Below are 20,800 nucleotides of genomic sequence, written 5' to 3'. Positions count from 1 at the left end.
TAGGAATGGCTGACGTGGCATGAATAAAACTTATTTCTTGACTAAAAACTCATCAGGAATTGTGAAAAAAATCCCCAAACTCTTTAATGAACACATTAAAAATTGCCACAATGGTAGACTAGATACGTAGGGTGAAACTTTCACTTTTATTATTTTTATTAGGGCCTGTATGAAAATTATTGGGAAGAATTTTCTATTTCAGTTTTTGAAAAAGCAAAATCTTTCCCTATGTTTTCTTTGTGACCTTCAGGGTCTTTTCTGGACCTGGACACATCCTCCATCCAAGTTGTGTGGAAGTCTGTTCAGTAGTTTCTGTGTAATCCTGCTGACAAACCAACCAGCCAACAAATAAACAAGCAAACAGACATGTTGGCGGCGGTAATTATGAATTTGGGTTAAAATTTAAAAAAGCTCCCAGCCTTTATTTTCTTTCCCACTATTAAGTTTTCTATTGTCCCTTAGCTCCTAAAATTTCAGTGCCTTCTCATAATTGCCAGCACAGGTCCTCCCTGAGCAGAGGCAACACCAGCCAGAATAAATAACAAACACCAGAGTGGCTGTGGAGGGCCATTCAGATGAGGCGTCGCTCAGCTCTTCCAGATAACTTGTTTGTTGGCATAAAGCCAGCATTCAGTCCTCTGAGGTAGAGTCCTTGGTGAGTACTACTGTATAAATTGCAGTAAATATTGAGAGACAGGCCAAATTCAATTCATCAATGCATTGTTAAAACGTCCTTGTCAGAGCTGGGCTGTGCTCAGAAACACCACTAGATGTCATCAGAAAGCCTTCAGAAACACCTCGCTGTTTTCCTGGAGGAATACCATCCAGTAAGTAAGAGGCACACACTGTGCATGAATTAATACTGTGCGATCGTTTATCAAATGCCGTTCACTAACATAAATTAAATTAGGAGGGTTTCTCTGAGGCGGTAGAGAACGCAAGGCCGCACAAACACCCACACATGCACACACACGGCTGCTGCTGCTGCTGCTGTAAACAGGAAGTAACATCGGACAGTTAACCTGTGCAGATGAAGCTGGGGCTGCCGCCGTGGATCAGGTCGTCGTTGTCGGGCAGGATGAACGGACAGCTTTGCTGGACCTCCAGGCAGTACTGGTGGCACGGTACCCTCTTCTGACAGGACTGCTGGGTGGTGGGGAAATACTGAGCGCACAGCCAGGGCTTATAGGCCGTCTGAGGAGGAGGAAGGAGAAGAGATGACATTAATAGATGCTGGTTCATGATCCACTTGAGGATTGGTGACAGTTGTTTGGCTCCCTCTGTTATTAGCAGATCTATACAAGAGCCATTCGTCCATTTGTCACCAACATCTTGTCCTGTAAAGTAATTACCTGTGTACTTAATATTTATACTGTTCCAAAAAGTACCGCCAATATTTCATGTATTAATGACAGCTCAGGAGATTTCAGTCAAGGTTGGTCTGCTCACAGGGACGCTGGATCAATGTTAATGCAGAGCATTCACTAAAAGAAAGTAAACCATGCCAAGTGCAATGAAACTATTTGCTTATTTATGGGATATGGATTATGAAAGACTTCTGCAGCAGTAAGAGGATGTAGAAATTTTCACAATAACTGTTATTATTATAGAAGATAAAGGCACACTAACACCAAACTAGGGCTGCGACTCATGGTAACATCAATTAATCTGCCACTTATATCCTAAAAATAGTGAAAAACGGCCGTCACCATTCTCAAAGAACGCTCAAAGACAAGCAGCAAATACTCACATATAATAGGCTGGAACTTTTTTGACATTTTTCAGGCCAAGGACCTCTGAGCTGATAGAGAGATGGAGCAAGGACCACCTACCACATAGTATACTGGATACAATTCTGTTGCAATTTAAAGTGGGTCTACATTAATGTGTAGGACAGCCTAAAGTTTCTCTGGTAAGTTTTGAGGTGGAGGGTATGTCACACTCACAGTCTCCTGCTCAGTACATGAAAAACACACTGTGACTCACAAGAACATCACTATCATCACTAACATATCTATAGTCCGACCCAACACATCCCAGAATTTGAGGTATTGCCTTCAACAACACCAAGAGTGAAATCATTTCATCCTTCATCAATATATCAAATAAATAAATAAATAGTAGTGTCTCAGAGCCAGAACATTTCCCTGCAGGACATAAAGTATAATCTCATTTTTACCTAATCTTAGTTTAATCAATTCTTAAAAATCGTTGCTGATTAATTTTCTTCTTAATCAACTAGTGGTGTCAGCGCTTGGGCACACAGCTATGGAGTGGTTTGTCAAAACACTCGAAGAGCCTCATTTTTAATTTAGTTTGCTATGTTTATCCAAGTATGACAATGCAATTCAAAAGCAAGTGGCACCAAATACCCTCATCAAACTCAAGTTTCTGTCTTCTTCCAAGTAAAATTTGCTGTAGTTCACTGTGAGGCAGAATGTAATACAAAATGCACAGACTTATGTGCATAAGGAGACAGATGGTGACATGTAACAGCCAAAGCCTCCAGGCTTGGAAAGCTTAGCAATACAAAATGAACCAAGGGCAAACCACAGTCTGGATTCATTCTCGTTTTTAGATATTTCTTCATGTGCTTTTTAGTGGGATTAACACCAGAGAAGGGGAATTAAAGCAGGGAGCACAGGCAATCCACTGTGCAAGGACTGCAATCGGACTGTTTAGCCAAAATCTTTGCCAACAAACCAGGGTTTACCAGGGTAAACAGTTGTTTACTTGAATATAGTTTATAAAAAAACCACAAGCAAAGAGAAACAAAGAGCAACAACCCAAACTTTGGATCAGAAAAAAAGAAGATAAACACTTATGTGTCAAAAGAACACAAGCAACACAACACAACACAACACAAGCAGAATACATCACTTCCCTGGATGGCTATACTAAAAATGAGTGCCTGATTATCAAAGCTATACTAATACATTATATTTTATCCACACTATATTCTTCTTCTTAATTATATAAACATAACAAACACAGTGCTTAATATTAATTAAACAATACACTCCACACGAACTTAAATGACTATGAATAACAACAATAAACGCAAACACAATAACAGACTGAGGTTAGGAGAAGAAAAATAAGACAAAAACTGCAGTGTTTATATAATATGATGTATTAACAACTACTCAACTACTACTTCAACTATGTACATGCTACATGCTAGCAGGTCTGTCAAGCTGCCCTTCGTCACATTATTGCTCACAACAACACAGCTAACATGCTAATGTTTAACAGGCAGCCTGTGATGTTTAACATGTTCACCATTTTAGATATTATTTTCTTATATAGCATGCTAATAAGCATCCGCAAAGTATAAAGGAAGCTGCTGAGTAACAAACTTATGAGTAAATGTGTTTTAGGTTTGTGCCAATTAGCCACATTTGCTAGAGCCACGCTGCTAGCATGGCTAAACAGTCGGCAATAACTAATTAAAGCTGCTTCATTAATTCATTGTTATCTTATATATTAATCTATTCTTCATCTGCCACTATTCAGGTTTCTATTTTGATGCAAGCTACAGAAAATCAAGACCTTTGCATGTTTTATGCCATTTTAAATGGCAGACTTCTCCAAAGCAGCGCCTCAACGTGGACAACCCACACAAGGTTACTCTATTGTCAACTTGTTGACTGTGTCTCCTGTAACCGCATGGCAACACAGTATGTCACCTGTCAGTTCAAGGTCTGTTCATCAGATAATGGAGGAAGGAAGTGAGGAAAAAGTATTTAAATAGTCATTTGACTACCTGACACATGGAAGCAAAAGTTGTCAAAAATGTTGAGATTGACTGATTTCACACCAAAAAGTTGCTATTTCTTTATAAATTAAAGTTTAAAGGGACACTATGTAGTTTTGGAGAAGAAATTCAACCTCAAAAGAATTTAATATTTAATAATAACAATAATAATAATACAAAAATAGGAAATACATTTCCTTTTTGTTGCTAAAGTTTAGCATTTATCCACCTACAGAAACATCGTCACAAACACGAATCCCACGGAGAAGGTTGTCAGAGTAGACAACACACTGCGCACACAGTTAATTATCCCCTGTGTTATTTAACCACAGAGGAGCATCTACGGCTCGGAGGGACGATAGTTAACTGTCATTGTGGTTTTTAAGTGTCATGGATGTTTGGTTAAATTACACCCAGGACCTCCACCAAGCTAAAACGGTAAATCTTCTCCTCCCTCCTCCAGTGTTCCCGAGCGCTGACGAACCAAACGGGGGTCTGATTTGTTTCCTGTTTAGACCGATACACAAAGATAACAAACACCGCACGGGCAATTATAATAATTATAATAATCTGATTATGGTGATGAGGATGATAATGACGAGAACAGCGTGGACCCAAATGCTTTGTAAAATCAAATATATTCCTGACACGCAGGACTTAATGTTGACAGAGTATCTGTGTGGAAAATACTGTAATGTTGAGGTTGAATCCTCGTACCTGTTTGCCAGGAAATACACTCATTCTTCCGAAAAAATAAAAGGTCATCACTCTGAGGTTTAAGTGCCTCAATGGGAGATCTGTCTCCATTGTTATCTAGGTGATGCTCCCGGTGCAGGCTAAATTATGTTTTTCTGTGGATATTCTGTCATAATAAATGTGTTCATTCAAAACCGTAGTGACTACACCTCTTTGTATGTTAGAGGGTAATTTGGATAAATCACACCGACGGTTTAATTCCCATGATCCTCTGCTTTTGGCAGCAGCGTTCTCTCTCCGTCTGCGTGGAGGAGAAACTGGCTCAAGGCCAAAGATGAAATCCCTCAGATCATTGATTACATTTGTGTTTTTAAGAGTTGGTGGTATTCTGTCGGAGTCGGAGGTGTTAAATCCATGACTGAGGATTTTTCAGTGTGGCGGCTTCCTGTCTGCGCAAATGGCTGCTGTTTAATTCGCCATGATTTAGCATAAATTCTTGCCAGCGGTGAGATAATCCGTCTAGGGATGCTGCGGCTATCAAAAGAGAGCCAAAACAATACGATCGCAGTCAGACAGGAAATCTGGGTCCTCCTGAAGATGTATGCTGGCAGTTGCCAAGGTAACCGCTTTTTCTGCTTTTCATTAGAGCTCAATGGGTACTGCCCCACTCTCTGTTGGTTTTCTGTTTGTGTGCACACGTTTCAGCGTGCATCCAGCCTCCGTGTGTGTGTGTAAATGTGCGCGTGCGTGTGCTCAGCGTGAAAAGGGAAGCGTATGAGAGCAAATCGAGTTAGTCAGGAAGCAGGCCTGGAGTCTGATTTGATCAGTCTAATGTGTGATCAGTGTGAATGGGAACCTGGCACTCAAAAAGCCTCTGTCGCCATGCAGCTTAGTCTGCTTCAAACAATGTACCGAAGCCCAGAGACACAGACAGGAAAGACACCAAGCTGGCCACCGTTTCCACCGGGAGCTTTGTGCCTGCAGCTGGTTTCAGCCCCAGCCTGACAATTTGTACACACGCAGCCCTGTAGGTGATGCATCGGCCAACACAAATGAAATATCAAAGATGAGATCCAGGAGAATGTGCTCCTGGTCCTGTTTTGGACATGTGCGTTAACGTAGAGATGTAAAATGTGCCAAAAAGACGTTTTCTGCCAGTGCTTACATGCAAATCTTTTGAAGCCTAAAAATAACATTCAAAAATTAAGATTCAAACACTGACGCTTTGGCAGATAAGTGTCAGCAGCGCTGGCATCTGAATTTCACCACAGTGATTACTATTATATAAGGAGCAGGCTGTAGAACAAGTCATGGACGGCTTCTTCTTTTCTGTAGCATGCAGCCCTAGTGCTCCTGGACCGGCTGCAACTACAGACAGAAAATACTGTTCAGAAGCTTATCTAAAACCAAGAAACCTCAGACTTCCATCGAGAATCCAATCTAAACTAAAGCAGATTCATAGCAGCGGTGTTAAAGTCAAAGTGAAACTTGAATTCTCCTCACTCTCCTGTAAAGGAACTACAGTGACACTGCAGCTATTGGATAAAAATGGATAAATGATGTACAATAAATTATATATTTGGAGAAACAGCATCTAAGTTTCAAGCCTTTGGGTTTGTTGTTCTTCTGACAACGAGTAACTACCATGGCTGTTAACTACCATTGTACGCCTGCCTGTGGAGCCTATGGGTGTTGATACAACAACACCACGTGTTGTTATGTACCGCTAGCAATCGATAGTATCCGTCTCTTTGCAACTGGAAACTAAAAGTTGGTTTACCTAGCTTAAACACACAACATGTAACTTCTCAAGAGCTGGCCCGCTCTGGAGGAGAGTTTGGTGCAGAGCCGGAGCGTCTGGAGAAATAAACACCCAGAGTCACATTGGACTCTGCCTCCTGTTTATCAGCCTAATTGCAGCAGCGATCTGCGGACATGACTGCCATTGTCGGGTGTTTTTTTTTTACTGTAATGTTGATTGCTGACTGGAGCTGGAGGGGAAATGTACTTTACTTCATGAATGTAACATTACAGAGAAGAGAAGTGAAAAAGATGAGAGAGAAACGGAGTCTCTGGTGAGTGCTGAGTTCAATGAGAGTTGACCTCTCGGACACACACCCTTGCTGTACCTTACCTTATCTCACTAGCTTATGGCTAATGCAAAGTAAAGTAAGCTGGTTGGTTGCATGTGGATTTCGTGTGAACATGTGGATTTCTCTGGCACAATTACACAACTCACCAAAATATCTAAGTTTAGTCGTTTTAACACATTTTAATGCAGACTTCTTTAAGTGGAAGCTGCTTATACAATATGCTTCCACTCTAAAAAGTGGAAGCTAGTTAGCTTAGCCTGAGTGGAACCTTCTAGTACACAGATAGTGGAAGCAAATTAGCCTAGCTTAAGTAGAGGCTGCTAGCACCTCCACCTCAGAAGGAGTGTAAGCTACATAGCCATAGCCCAAGTTTAAGCTAGCTGGTCTTGCTATGTGATGTTAGCACTGATTTCCACTGCACAGTACTTTTAATCCACGCTATCTAAACACCTGCTGAGCCATTCACAGCAACCACCGTAGTCCTGTGACATTACACAGATGGGACAATGTGATGGCACCATCAGCTGACAACCAGAAACACTATATGCGCTAATGAAATCATAAGATGGAACCAAATTTTCATGCACCCAAGTACAATTTTAATTTCAAAGTCAAAATAAACACTGAGGATATACGGTATATGCTGATTTCTTAAAATGCTACTACTTTGTGCTTCTGCCTGGAACATAAAATAACCGACAGTTTGGACAAATGTGCATCTGACGCCTTCAGGGGGGGTTTCTGCCTGTGTGCTGTCATGCAGCATCAATCAATCTGAGAGCGAAAAACATTCTCAAATCAAATAGTGTCTCAACAGGGAGCGTGTGCGTTTGAGTGCGTGCGGTGGTCACACTATCTCATAATGTACTGATGTTACAAACAGCAGGTAGCGAGCTGTACTACATGTAGAAGGATGAGGAGAATAACTGAGCTGTTTAATATACATTATCAACCACAGAGAGAAAAGTCACATTTATGATGTAATGAGATGACCCTTGTTTAATTCCACAAAGACTTTCTCTGCGCCTGGCTTCAAGGGGAAACACTGCTCAGCTCAGATGGATAACACACCCCCATGTGACTTTTGTGTTGTAAAAGCGGGTCAGTTTTGGTCATTCCACCAGCATCCAGCAGCTCACAGGCAGCGGCTGTCTCGGGCTGACAGCTCCTGTAAATCTGACGTGCAGAGAAGCTCTTCCTCCATTCTGCTTCACCCCGGCGCAGGGCTTCCCCTCTACAGCCCCATTCACATGCCTGTCATCTGATACAGAGAGGACTGTGGGAGAGCTTGTCTGCAGACAAGAGGAACCACTGAGCAGCAGAGAAATATAAGAGTTCCCTCAATATTTATTCGGCGAGGAAATGTCAAGCTGAAATGACTCCAAAGCAGCAGCCATAATGTAAAATGAAATGAGAAAAAACAACTTTCCGAGTCCAATTTGAAACATGTCTTCATCTGTTAAAATTAATTTAAATCGTTTTGATGATTTTAAAAGGATGTTTTCCGCCCCGCATCACTCGTTTCTGCACATGTAACTTCAGTAGGAGGGTAGAATGACAGCGTCACATACATGTTTACTTCAACATATACGTTTTCAACACATAATGTATGACGTCATGAGTTTTTTCAAAGCTAAGCTGAATTAAACAGCTGAAGGTAGAAGCTTCATATTGTCTGCCGCTACAAGCTTAATATTTATTCATACAGACGTAAGAGTGGTATCAATCTTCTCATCTAACTCTTGTCAACAAAGATAAGAAGCGTATTTCCCAAATGTAAAACTATATTTAAGAAGCCCTTCAGCTGAACCCTCATGTAAAGCATTGAAGACACTGAAGAATAACCAATCTTTTTAAATAAAGAGCATTAAACATTTGAGTTGGAGCTATTCTGGCCTTTAAATGACAATGTTTTAAATGCTTTGAGTAAGATGTGGGTGTTAATTACAAGCCATAATGATGTTTAATGTCTTTACAGTGATGTAGTACCAAAACAACTGTCAGCAAATTCAGCCAATAAGTGGCCTATCCAGGGACTAAACAAGTGCCAAGTTAACTGTACCCATGTTGGTTTAAGCTCCTGGGTATGTAGAAAACTTTAACTCAACGCACCACCAAGTATCAACACTCTCTTTCTTCCCATCAGGACGCTGTTGTCGCGCGCACACACAGCAGCTATGAAGTGGAATGACAGAGACGGCTATAAAAAGCATATGAGTCAGCTGCAGAGTGAGATCCCAGTTAGAAGCTGAATGACACAGATCATTACCACTCACACAAATCACAGCCGGGGTAGAACAGGAAGCAGCTCTCACACTACCTGGACTATTTTTAAGATGTGTTTCTTCGTTTGATGAGACTTTTTTCCCTCTATTGAACCGAAATGTACTGAGTGTGCAAAAAATGTGATTCCTGATACTGAAAAATCTCAATTTAGGATGTTTTCCAGGTGGAACTCAAGATGGGGTCACGTGGTCCAAACATTAAAGGAGTATTTTCTTATTCTACACACACAACATTAAAGAAACATCATAAAGTCTGACAAAATGTTGTTGACAGGACTTTGATGCACTCACAATTCAAATCTCAGCGGCCGCCTCTGGTCGCTGACGCAACCCTCGGATAATCCAGCCGGACAGGGATGCACACTGGTGTCTGTCTTCCTGCATTGATGTTCCTACTTATTACATCCCATTCCCTGGTGATGTAACGTATCCAGGCGCTGTGTGTGTGCTGCTGGAAAATGACACTCTGAGGCAGAGTGTTCTCATCAAATTAGATGGTTTGCAATTTCAGTGCAACCCTTGTTTGTACGTTCACCGTGTCATCTTCTACCGGCCGTGCGCTGTTGAAAACAAAAGGGTAAAAGAGGGGCTGCAGTGGAGGACTACAGGTTTTTAAAAATGTTTACTTGTGTCTGTCTGTCAGGCAGACTGACTGACACTCCACACAGCAGATCACAAAGCAGCCCCATAGATCAGAAGGCATTTGAACTTTTCTCCACAAGATGCAGGCGCGATAAGAGTCTGACAAGCGTCTGCGTAAATATGCGGCAACTCACACGCCCATTTAGAGGTTCAGTGTTATCAAAGATGGGTTTTTCCATCATCTATGTGTTGTGCTGTAGAGATATCTGTTGAAGTTAGCATGCTAACCAGCTAGCCCCAACCAGTCCCAGTCCCAAGCTCCCTTGCTAGCAGTGCAAACACCAACACTAACACGGTGCTCTGAGCTCACAATATGGACCACTAGCTGCACTGCTAACGGTCTGGATTTAACATAGGGTGACCAAACGTCCTGTTTTCCCAGGACATGTCCTGTTTTCACGTCCTGTCCTGGCCGTCCCGGGAGATTTTTATAAAATGGTGAAATGTCCTGTTTTTCATTGGGCCATTAAATTGACGCTCACAACGAGCGAGCAGACAGCCATAGCACTCCTGCCTGCATCATCATGCCGAAGCGTAAATGCACATTTAACGATGAGCTACAAAAGAAATTCCCCACTTACCGTCCCGGTCGGGGCAAGTGGGAGGCTTCGTGCACTGTGTGCAAACCCAGTACATATGTTTCGGTGTCCAATGGGGGTGCCAGGGACCCACATGGACACCGAAAAACATAAAAAAAAGTGTGCGAGGTGAGTGTAGTAGTTGGATTGATGCAGAGGTATTTTTCAGTTATTTATTATTATTTATTTTTCTAATACAGAAGAGACATTATTTCTATCATTATTTCATTTGCTGTTTTTGAAACAATAAATATAAATAATAAATAATGTAATAAAACATGTTAAGTAACCTCTGAGAAGCATGTCTGAATGTGTGTCTTTGGTTATAGATAGTATTTTGTTTGTAATATATACATTTTATATCCATACAGAGGAGGCATACTTTAAATGTACAGTATGTTCATTTTAAGGCATCTTTGAGTGGATTTTGAGTATCATATCTCGTTGCTGGGCCGAGTGTCCTGGTTTTTGGTAATCAAAATATGGTCACCCTATTTAACAGGTGTCCAATTCTTACATATTGCACCTTTAATTTACTGTACTTATTTGTGCAAATGGCTGAAAACAAATGATGTTTTAACATTGTTTTTCATACAACTTGGTATATTTTCATATCATTCTTTCACACAGCTGCTCATGATATATCAGCATAGCATAGCAGCAACATAAAATAGCCAGCTGCCGTGTCAGATCGGCACTGAGTGTCAACGTAAAGACCTGAAGAACCTTTTTGTTTGTTTTTCGTGGGTCTGTTTCAACACAAATATTGAAACATACACATTCACAAATGATACCAGTCATACAATGCAGCTCTGCATCGACCTGTTGAAGATTAACAAAAGCGAATATGATGCAGATTGGCTTTAATCCACGACAGAATGGAGTTATTTGGAAGATTTAGACGAAGAAAATCACTGCTGAAACCAGAAGGAGAAGAATTTGGCAGGAACATCCCGCTACTAGAAGGAACGTGTACTGCAATTCTCTAGGTACTGTGCTTCTTTTACACTATATTATGGCTCAAAATGAGGCTTTTTCTATTTCAGAAGAGGTTCAGATACATTCAAATACTGTGTGTCTTCTGGTTTTTCGTCTTTAACGTTTCTCTTGTGATACAGTTTCTACATAACGCTTCAGTTTGTCGTTAAAATCTTCAAAACCAAAGTACCACTCACAACACAGATACACATTCTGATCTTGTGACATTGATTAGTGCTCCATCAATAGTATTGACAGGCCTCCAGAGGCTTCCAGAAACCCTGAACCTTTTAACTGGAAATGCACTGTAGAGTACACGGCATTATGGGGTGCCAGAGCTGGATGATCTGGATCCACCTATCAGGCCACAAGGCCAAAGATGCCGTCCGTTTCCCTGAAGCGTGTTTTGTAGATCAGTTCTGAGAAAACATGATCATGAATGTGTATGGCGGGATTTGTTTTCAGCCTGGATGAGCACACAGGCGCAGCCGTGAATCTGTTAGATTACAGAACAGGTAGATCTATGAATTGGCTTTCCATCTGTTGTGTGAAACAAACCCAATTTCCAGCAGATACGAGATTGTTTCCCAGGTTTGGTTTCACGTTGAGTAGATTAAGCCGTGCTCTGGTCGCAGGATCCCTTTTGGCTCAGTTCCAGCTCTGCAGCTCTCCTCTCCAAAGGTTTAAAGAATTCATTTTCAGCTGTATCAGAGCTCTGGGAGGCTGCTGAATAGGTCAGGGTGGCTCTGCTTTCTCTATCGATGCAGAGGCTGCTGACTGCAGGAGGCCTGACCTGAGCACAGGACATATTGACTGAACAGACCCCCCCAGAGATGTCGCTCCACGATAAACACAGAAAGATAAATGCTGAGTGGCCGCTTTGAAGCTTTGACACACAAGAACTGACACAAACTGGACCGAGTTCAGCTGTACTGTTCATGTTACACATGTTCGTAAGGGAGCTTTACTATCATCAGAGCTCATTCATCCTAAACTGCCTTGTTTGAGTTCATCATCAGATTATACCGACACCGACCTAAATTCAGTCCACACATTAGAGAGAGAGCAGACCAAACGGATGCAATGAAAATATGGTGCAGAAGTACTCACTAATGCTTTTCTTGATTGATTTGTTTGCACTCGTTTACCTCATCTTTCATTCTGAGGTCACTTTTATCCTCTTTAAGCATCAGAAAAAGATTTTTTCTTGACTTGACAAGACGTCTCTGAGTGTTATTGGAGAAATGTCATTGTCCAACATGGCTACACTCCCTGCCAACAGTAGTAAACATCAACACACAGCCAAACATCGCATTTGGCTATCCCTGTAGTACCTCAATGAAGGAAAATGTACATTAGCCTAGTCTTATTTTGTCTATATGACCAGTAGCTTCTGGTGGCTAACATCAGCTAATGTTAATGCTGTTTAACAGACACTTTCATCTTGAGACGTTTTGGAAAAGGTTCATACTAAGTCAATATAATCTTTCTACGTTTTCATTAACTCTATTGTGAGGATAACACAGTGAACAATTTGCTGACTTCAGGAAACAATGTATGAGCAGAATGACATCACGCACTTTTCAAGGTAAATACTGTAAATGACCATCATTATCAGCCAAGTGTTGGCAGTAATGACGGTGAGGAAAAGAGGAGGAATGGCCGGCCTGAGGGGGGGGGAGCAATCAGCATATAGATTTATTAGGCTGAACGGCAGGCAAAATGTGAGAGGTCACCGCTTGAGTGATGGAGGGCAGATAACTGTGGCCAAGACCTCGATCCTTATGTAACACTGTCAGTGTCAACATTAACCTCAGTAACTGCCTCAGAAAGAGTGAGGGTGTCGCTGTAAGCATACAGCTAACTGCCTCTGACTCCTGCTCAGTGAAAGGACTGAGCAGAAGGCGCACACAAACAGTTCGGGCAAGGTATCAACAAACTCACTCATGAGTCTGAAAGCGACAAACAGCGACATAACACTGATTTACTGGTTCTAAGTTTGGAATAAAAACATGGCTGCGATGTAGAGCTCTGGTATATTACACCTCAGAGCTATCCTGGAGTGTAGGTTTAATATACAAGGACAAAATGGAAGTTTAACAGCCAAGGGGCCTCCCATCCCGCCCACAAGCTCCTGTGATGAGACACCCTCCACCCTCCTCCTCCTCCATCTCCCCCATCTTTGCAGTCAACATCGCGGCCTTGAAAGCCAAACTCCTCGAGTCACCGCAGAAGAACTTTTTTTTGATATCTCTGGGACATATTAGGGCTGTTTTGAAAGCGCGTAAATGAGATGCAGTCCAGGATCGAGCGGTTTGAACATCTGCTGTTATAACAGAGCTGAACATAGCGTTGAAGAGACGGGCTCTCGGTGTGACAGCTCCTCACAGCACGGCAGAGCGGCTCTCCACTCAGGTGGCCACTTGGCAGATCAGATGTGAGGATTTGGAGGAGAGGTCACGCAGGAGCAACATCAGGACTGTGGGTGTAGCGGATGGCTCTGTTAACTGTTTGACACCCTCGGCCTCTTCTCTGCTAAATGGAGCCGCTCTCTCAGACAGATCAGTAGAGCCCTATAGACGGCAGGAACGCTGATAACAGACCATTGTGCAAAAAAATGTAATTTTCACTTTCTGTGATATCTCTGCACGGCAACTACGATACTGTTAGGGTTAAAGAAATGGTAATGTTTATGTAGATGATGTCCTCCGTCTGCTCTGCCTCCACTCAATTGTGTGAGTTCCCTGAAGGCAACTTGTAACTTGCTGCGTACTTAGGCCACAAGTCACGAAAAGAAATACCCCTTTATTGTAAATCCATTATTGATTGGACACTGCAGCTGATACGACTGATCTGAAACTACGTCACAATTTAACTGCGTGTTTTTGAAAAATAGTCTCTCTATTGCAAGTCCTACAAGAAGGATGCAATAAAGCCTCCTTTCACTCCTTCAGGAGGCAGTATGTTATATTAAACCATAACTAGAAAGAGAATAATGTTTGAACGGCTTCTGTATGTGATGTATTTTCTTTGCACACTCGCCTTCTGCGCCACCGATTGTTCCTTTTGTTTTCTGTTTATATGTTCACACAGCCTTACAAAAAGTTACAGCTTTATTGTTCAAAGGTAGGCACCGACATGAAAGAAAACTCTCGCAGCTTTTGCAATCTTTACATAAAACAAATATAAATTTCTGTCAATCATACATATTATCTGATCAGATCTTTGTTCGTCTTGGAGGAATAAATGTGCAATAACTGTCGGGTACACTTTTAGAATAACACTGAAGTGAGTGATGTTACAATTACAGCGCAAAGAAGAAAAAGTCCTTTGAGAAATTATACGTCAACGATCGCTTTGTTTTCATATCACATCTGCTTATCTCAGGCTGAGTAATGATACACTGCAGAGCCTCCAGCCGGTTCTTACACTTGTACAACAACAAGTATTGTGTGTGCATCTTCAGCCTGATATATCGTCTTCCTCTGTGCCACAGAGCTCCATTGTTGTCCATGCACTATTAAAAACATCAATGAGTCACACTGTTGCACTGGGTGACATGTTCCTTCATTGCCATGAACACACACACACTGTAGTTTATTTTTATCCCACAAACATCATCCCGCTGCCATTAAAACTCACTAGAGCATCAACTGTGTATTAATCCGCAACTGAAAATAGTCCCCAGCAAATGCTCTATATCCACCTGTGAGAGTAATGTTTAATTAAACGACAGTGACCGGCTGTTTTGGGAAATTATTGAGCCCTTTAACCATCAAACATCGACTTCAACACATTTACATCTTCAGTAGGAACTCAGTGCCACAAACAGAGCGGGGGGAAATATTGAGAGACGGACTAACTAATGGGATTTGTTGACAATATAGATCTTGCATGCATAATTCAAGGAGACGTAATAAAAATGACCTCCCGCTAGTGTTTTGCAAGTCACCCAAACATTGCTCTGCTGTGCAGAACATTTACTGCAGTGGCTAAAGTTGTACCTACAGGCCGCATAATTGGTTTGAAAATCTAGCTGTGGAGTAATTAAAACATCCATTACAAAAGGGCATTAAACAACAAAATGTTCCTGAGCATCACAGACATTCAAAACTATACTTAAATATCAAAATCTGAATCATGAGGGCCAATACTTTTCAACCCCCCCTTTTTTTATTTGTTGAGAAGACAGTGCTGTTAGGCAAACCGTCGCACTGTGCCCTCATAAACGAGACTCACGTCCAGTGGCTGACAATTCATTTAACAGGACAAAAATCATCCTCAATCATCCTAATGGGCCACACGGAGCTTAACAGAGATTCAAACCTAACCTTTTACCTAGTCCGCTGTATACATGCAGACCTGGTTTAAAGCTTTTATGAAAGGACACATGAAGAGAGGGGTACCTTATTGGGGAATAAGGGGAAGTCAGATAATCCCATTACATATTTTCATTATACATATTTCAGTCACCTAGTCATCAGTTTTCATATCTGACACCACTAGATATCGTCAATGCTGCCGAGTTCTCCCTGACGAAGGGCACAAAACCTTCACAATGCTCCTACATTTTCTACATTCAAGGATATAAGAAGGTTAAGGGTAAAAAGGGCAAGAGCATTGCATGGAGAGAGAAAATCGAGTACACCTAGGGAGATCAGGGGGGTTTAGCATTTAGCCATGCTACAAGCACGCCTGCGACTGACCCGTCCTACCCTGCCTCTGATCCGGGTGAGGAGTTTGCATCTCTAGCTCAGTAAAAACTGAAATTCAAATAGCACATGGCTGCTGGGATATGCATTTAGGCTTATATCTGTCCCTGTAAAAATAATCCATTCAAATACCTATACAGACAATAGGACTGTTAGACTAATTGATGTCATGCCCATAAATGAATGGAGGTATTAGTGTGACCCTTAGGTGTTTCACAGGAAAAAAAAACATCCTGCTTGCAACATCTTCATTTTTTCACAATTACGAAGGCAAAGTAATGAGTGTTTTTACTCTAATTAAATTCTGGTTGTTCCATTATTGCATAAACAGGAGAACAGCTTGGCAACTAAATGCAACTCATCTCCAGGGAGGTTATAAATGTATGTTTTTTAAGACTGTCATTTTAACACATCTGTGTGTTTGTCTTCTTTCAGGAAACAAACACTTTATACAATAAAAACAAAAAAGGGATACTGCACTCACTTTACCTCTACTGTTGTAGAGGTAAAGTGTAACAAGCTGAAAAATGTTATCAGAGAAACAAGAATTGCGGTTGTTCCGTTTTTCTTTTCTTTTCTTTTGGGACATCAACATATATTTCTCAATATATAAATGATATATGTATAAATATGTCCGTTATTCAAAAGAAAAAGTGGCCCAAAAGAAGCTGGTAAGCTTGTCTATTTTGTTCAAACAAGACAAGAAGAGTCTAAAGCCATGCTAGCAGCTCTGTGAGGCTGTACCTAGCTACAACAGTGTTTTGAGCTAAATGCTAATATCTATAAATATTAATTAGAATTATAGCAGCCCTAAAGGGGCTATATGTAAGATTTCTAGTTGAAAACACCCAAAAATGAAGTAAAATAATAAACAGAACGTGTATTTAAGTTAGCATGCTAACCAGCTATCCAGCTAGTCCGTCTTGGTCCAAAGCTCTTGTGCTAATGGTGTAAACAACACAAACACTTCCCTGTTCCCTGAGCTCCCAGTTTGAACCACAAGCTGCATGCAGAGGTGTAATTATTACCATTATTCCATTTTAGTTGAGAATGTCAGCATGCTAACCTTTTCTAATTAGCACTAAACAGAAGGTACAAGTGAAGCTGATGTCAATGTCATTATATCAGAGGTATTGTTCTATAAATAGAAATTTGAAACTGATGATGGTGCTATGTATGTGTACCAAACATCACCGCAATCTTTTTAATAGTTGTTGAGATAAAACGGTCTATACCATGCTGCTAGTTAAAAAAATACATTACAAATAGTCATTAGTTGCGTTATTCTAACAGCAGCTTGCTACCATGCTCACAATGCTAACATGCTGATGTTTAGCATGTTTATGTTAACCATGTAACAAGCTGGGCATGTTAGCATGCCTACATTTTCTAACTGGCACAAAGTACAGCTGAGGCTAATGGGAATGTCATTAGTTTTGCAGCTATTCGGTCATAAACCACAAGCAGGAAGTCACCATCATTTCAGTCCGGACAAAAGCGATGGACTGATTAAACAGTGCTGGCTACAAATCAACAGAAAAAATCTAGTTCCCTAATTGAAATCATTCCTGTACACAGAGACAAGGTAGCGTTAATTACAGTCATCACCCTTGATTGACAACATTACTGTAAGACAGAGAAATTACTTCACATGTCACCTATAATGGAAATGCCACAGAGGTTAAATGAGGCCCATTAATGTGCTAACCTGCTTTAACCCCCTCGTGCCTGGTGCGTTTTCCCTCCCTCCTCCAGCCCTGCTGCTATCTCGTGTGATCTGCTCTGCTCTCGGTACAGCCGTTCACAGTTAAAACAATATGGAAGCGCTGCCGTGCACTGCAGCAGCTAGTGGCCTCCCCTCTCTCCTTCCTGCCTTATTAGCATGCAGCTCAGGGATCTGCCCATTCATAAAAGGCCTGTCGTGGAGTGGGCCAGGCATCTTGAGGGGACAAAAACCTCTCCAAGGTCAGCATTCACAACTGCTGCAGGCAGGCACAATGGCGTAAAACCCACGTGAGCACTTCCGTTTGCAGCTCTCGTGCAACCTAGACAGGTGAACAATGCAATGCACTGCAACAATCAGTCAGTCATTAATGCACATGAGGCTGTCAGACTGGAGCAGACACACACACACAGAGTGTCGGCTAATATGAATAATGAATAAAAGGCTAACAAAGGCAGCAATTAGAAGAAGCATGGGTGATCGCAGGACACTCATGCAGAAACCGCAGTAAGACTGTAACATAACTGATTTAGGGATGAGAAAGTCTGTTTATCTATGTGTTGTCAAGTAGGAGGTACTGTGGGATGAGTGAGGGAGAAAAGCAAAGCTACAGTGGGTCCCGTATGAGACTCTTCCACCCAGGGAGCTGTCATAATCCCTGCTGGTTTGATGTACACACACGCAACACTGGAACAACAGGAAGCAGCTTATTTTTACCTTTAAAGTTGGCGAACTAAGTCTAACTTGTTAGCAGTCATTTGCTTATTTACACATCCGGTAGCTATGAAGCAACATTGGCATTCATTAGCAACATGGCTTACTTTGTCTGTCATTTAGTGCTTTGAGGGTAGTGTGCAAAGGTTTTGACAAGAGCGTCATCACTATTTACATCTATCAGCAGCAGACAGAAGTGAGAATCAACCCAAACTGTAAAGTTTGGGGCCATAAAACTAAAACAATGAGGTGTTAAAACGCTCTGTGAGGCTCATGGGAACTGCAGAATGAGGTCAATAGCAGGAGTGCTGACAAAAAGCTGTAGGCTAACGTTACCATGCTACGCAAGTGAGAATGCTAACATGCAGAGGTTTTGTGTTTTTCAACATATTAGTTTAATATGTTAGCATGCTAAACTAACACGGGAGTGTCATTATTTATAAGGGTACCAACCAAATTACATGGGTACAACAGTAACGAATGACTTTCAATCAATCAGTACCAGATTTCGGTACCTGACGACGCATCTTTAGAGTAACGTCAGCATCTTGATGTCATTAATTAGCTGTTTGGAGAAGTTCTTGTTGGGGATTTTTCACTGAAAGATTAAAGTACTGAAAAAAGGTAACGTTGGGTACTAAATTACTGGTATCAGATCAGTAGTCACTGAGATATTTCAGTCTATATACAATAAACATTTTAAATATGAATTAGCTGCAGCCCTGACTGGTTTACAGACTGGTTTTTAAGTGGTACAGGTTGTTACACATCATTGAGACCTTCTTGAGATCTTGTCAGAAGGAAAGATTTGTTCCTCCTAACCTTTTCCCTAAGAGGAAGATGCATTACCTCACACAGCTCCATCTGTGTTGAGACTTTTTTCTCAGGGCCCCCGATCTGAGAACTGATATCCTTGTTGTTACACATCATTTACTGCAGAACTGCAGAACTGTCCGTGTTGTAAGGAGGGAGATAACAGATGAAGAGAGTGCAACTTTACACTGCTCTACCAAAACAAAAACACATACGAGGTCTTGTGGCACAATCAAACAGGCTCAGATGGCAACATGATGTCTTCACTGAGCTCAGGCGCTGCCCTATTTCGGTCGGAGGAGCTGCCCACTATCAAATGAAGGACGAGTGAAAGCGGAGGGCTCGGTGCAAATCAATAGGGATCAACCTCTTGGTATTGCTGCCACCCGTCCCTCCGGCTCAAAACGAGCTCAGATCAATGCAGATGTGTGCGGTTGACAAGGATCTAAAGAGGGAGCACGCTGTGGTCGCTGTCCTCCTTTCCACTTGCACACAACACCGGCTAAGATTAGACTTTCAATTGGACCTGGAGGGTGGGGGAGGAGACGGATTTGTGCACAGACTTGTCAGTGATTGTGTTTTAAAATGATTTTACGTTACAGCAGTGGTAGTAAAAGCAGAATAATAAGTAGTAGGATTGGTGGTAGTAGTAGTAGCATTAGGAGTAGAGGTCATAGAGGGTCAAAGGGGTAGAAGTAGTAATGAAAGCAGATGCCGTATGACTGGTCCAGGTGTTGAATGTTCTGTCTCCCAAACTCACAACTGGAATTACCAGACACCTGCGCTGTTGATTCGTTATTCTTGTCAACAATTTTCTTGTCAAACGAGTTCTGTGTGTAAAACTGTGGATGTTTTTCTATCATGCTGTGATCATATCAGGTGGGATGTTTTCTACTTGGAGAGATCCAAGCAGATTCATTTCTGGTGAGAAACACAAACACAGTTCATGTTTTGTGTAACGTCCCAGCCAGGGCTGGCCAACGACCCGGGTCCTGGGCCAAATGAACTGTGGGCCCCTACGGACCATATTCACATGGTGGCCGTTCAAAAAATGTTATCATTTTACCAGTTCCCCATTAACAAGCAACGCAAAAGATGACATATAGTGAAAATCTGGAGTGACATCAGGCCATATTACAAGGTGAAAAACTAATGTATAACCGATTAGCTAACAATAGCATTCAACTACTTCCTAGCTAACATTACTGTTGGATTAATTCCTGTGTTTCACTTCCAGGCTTCAATAAACGTGTCCAAGATGTGCGTTGATATTTAAGAATTAATTTCCGCCATTCCTATTATATTATGTAACACTATCAAATAGTTATTTTAGCTAGGAAGTGGTTAGATGCTAACGTTAGCTGTTGTCTGACTGTTGTAAATTGGTTATTAAATATGTTGTATTAGCTTGAAGTATGGCCTGAAGTCCCTCCAGATTTCTTTACTATCCAGCATCTTTTCAGTTGCTGATTAATCAGGAAGCAGTGAAATGATTAAAAAATTATCAGATTCTCCACATTAATACATTTTTCAACCTGTAACACAGCGGTACAACCTTTGAGCTTCATCTCGTACGATGCCAGAGGAAAATGGGCGCTCCAAGTCTCTCACACTGCATCTATTAATTAACAATGTGTAATTTATTTATATGAAAGCACAAGATAAACTGAGAGAACAAAGGCTTTAAAACACGATTTTACCTTGATGCCCCTTTACAACATGAGGTCGCAAATACTGCAAATAATGCTGATCTAAGCCCTCAGAAATGAATAAAACAGAAACTGCAACCTTCCTTGACACAAAAGGCAA

The 20,800-nt window shown here is 41.4% G+C and overlaps 1 protein-coding gene across 1 annotated transcript in view; it reads right to left on the bottom strand.

The window, feature by feature from the left end:
* The window catches only part of nalf1a (NALCN channel auxiliary factor 1a), a 31,986-nt gene that overhangs the window by 5,581 nt on the left and 5,605 nt on the right, over positions 1-20,800 (bottom strand). Inside the window, exon 2 of the mRNA XM_084347615.1 lies at positions 1,023-1,194. Within this exon, the coding sequence (XP_084203741.1) occupies positions 1,023-1,194 (172 nt within the window). The remainder of the gene's footprint in view (positions 1-1,022; positions 1,195-20,800) is intronic.

The sequence above is a fragment of the Pagrus pagrus genome (assembly GCF_965226575.1).
Source record: "Pagrus pagrus genome assembly, chromosome: 24".
NCBI lineage: Eukaryota > Metazoa > Chordata > Actinopteri > Spariformes > Sparidae > Pagrus > Pagrus pagrus.
The sequence above is the reverse complement of the archived record's forward strand: the minus strand, read 5'-3'. Positions and strand labels throughout refer to the sequence as shown.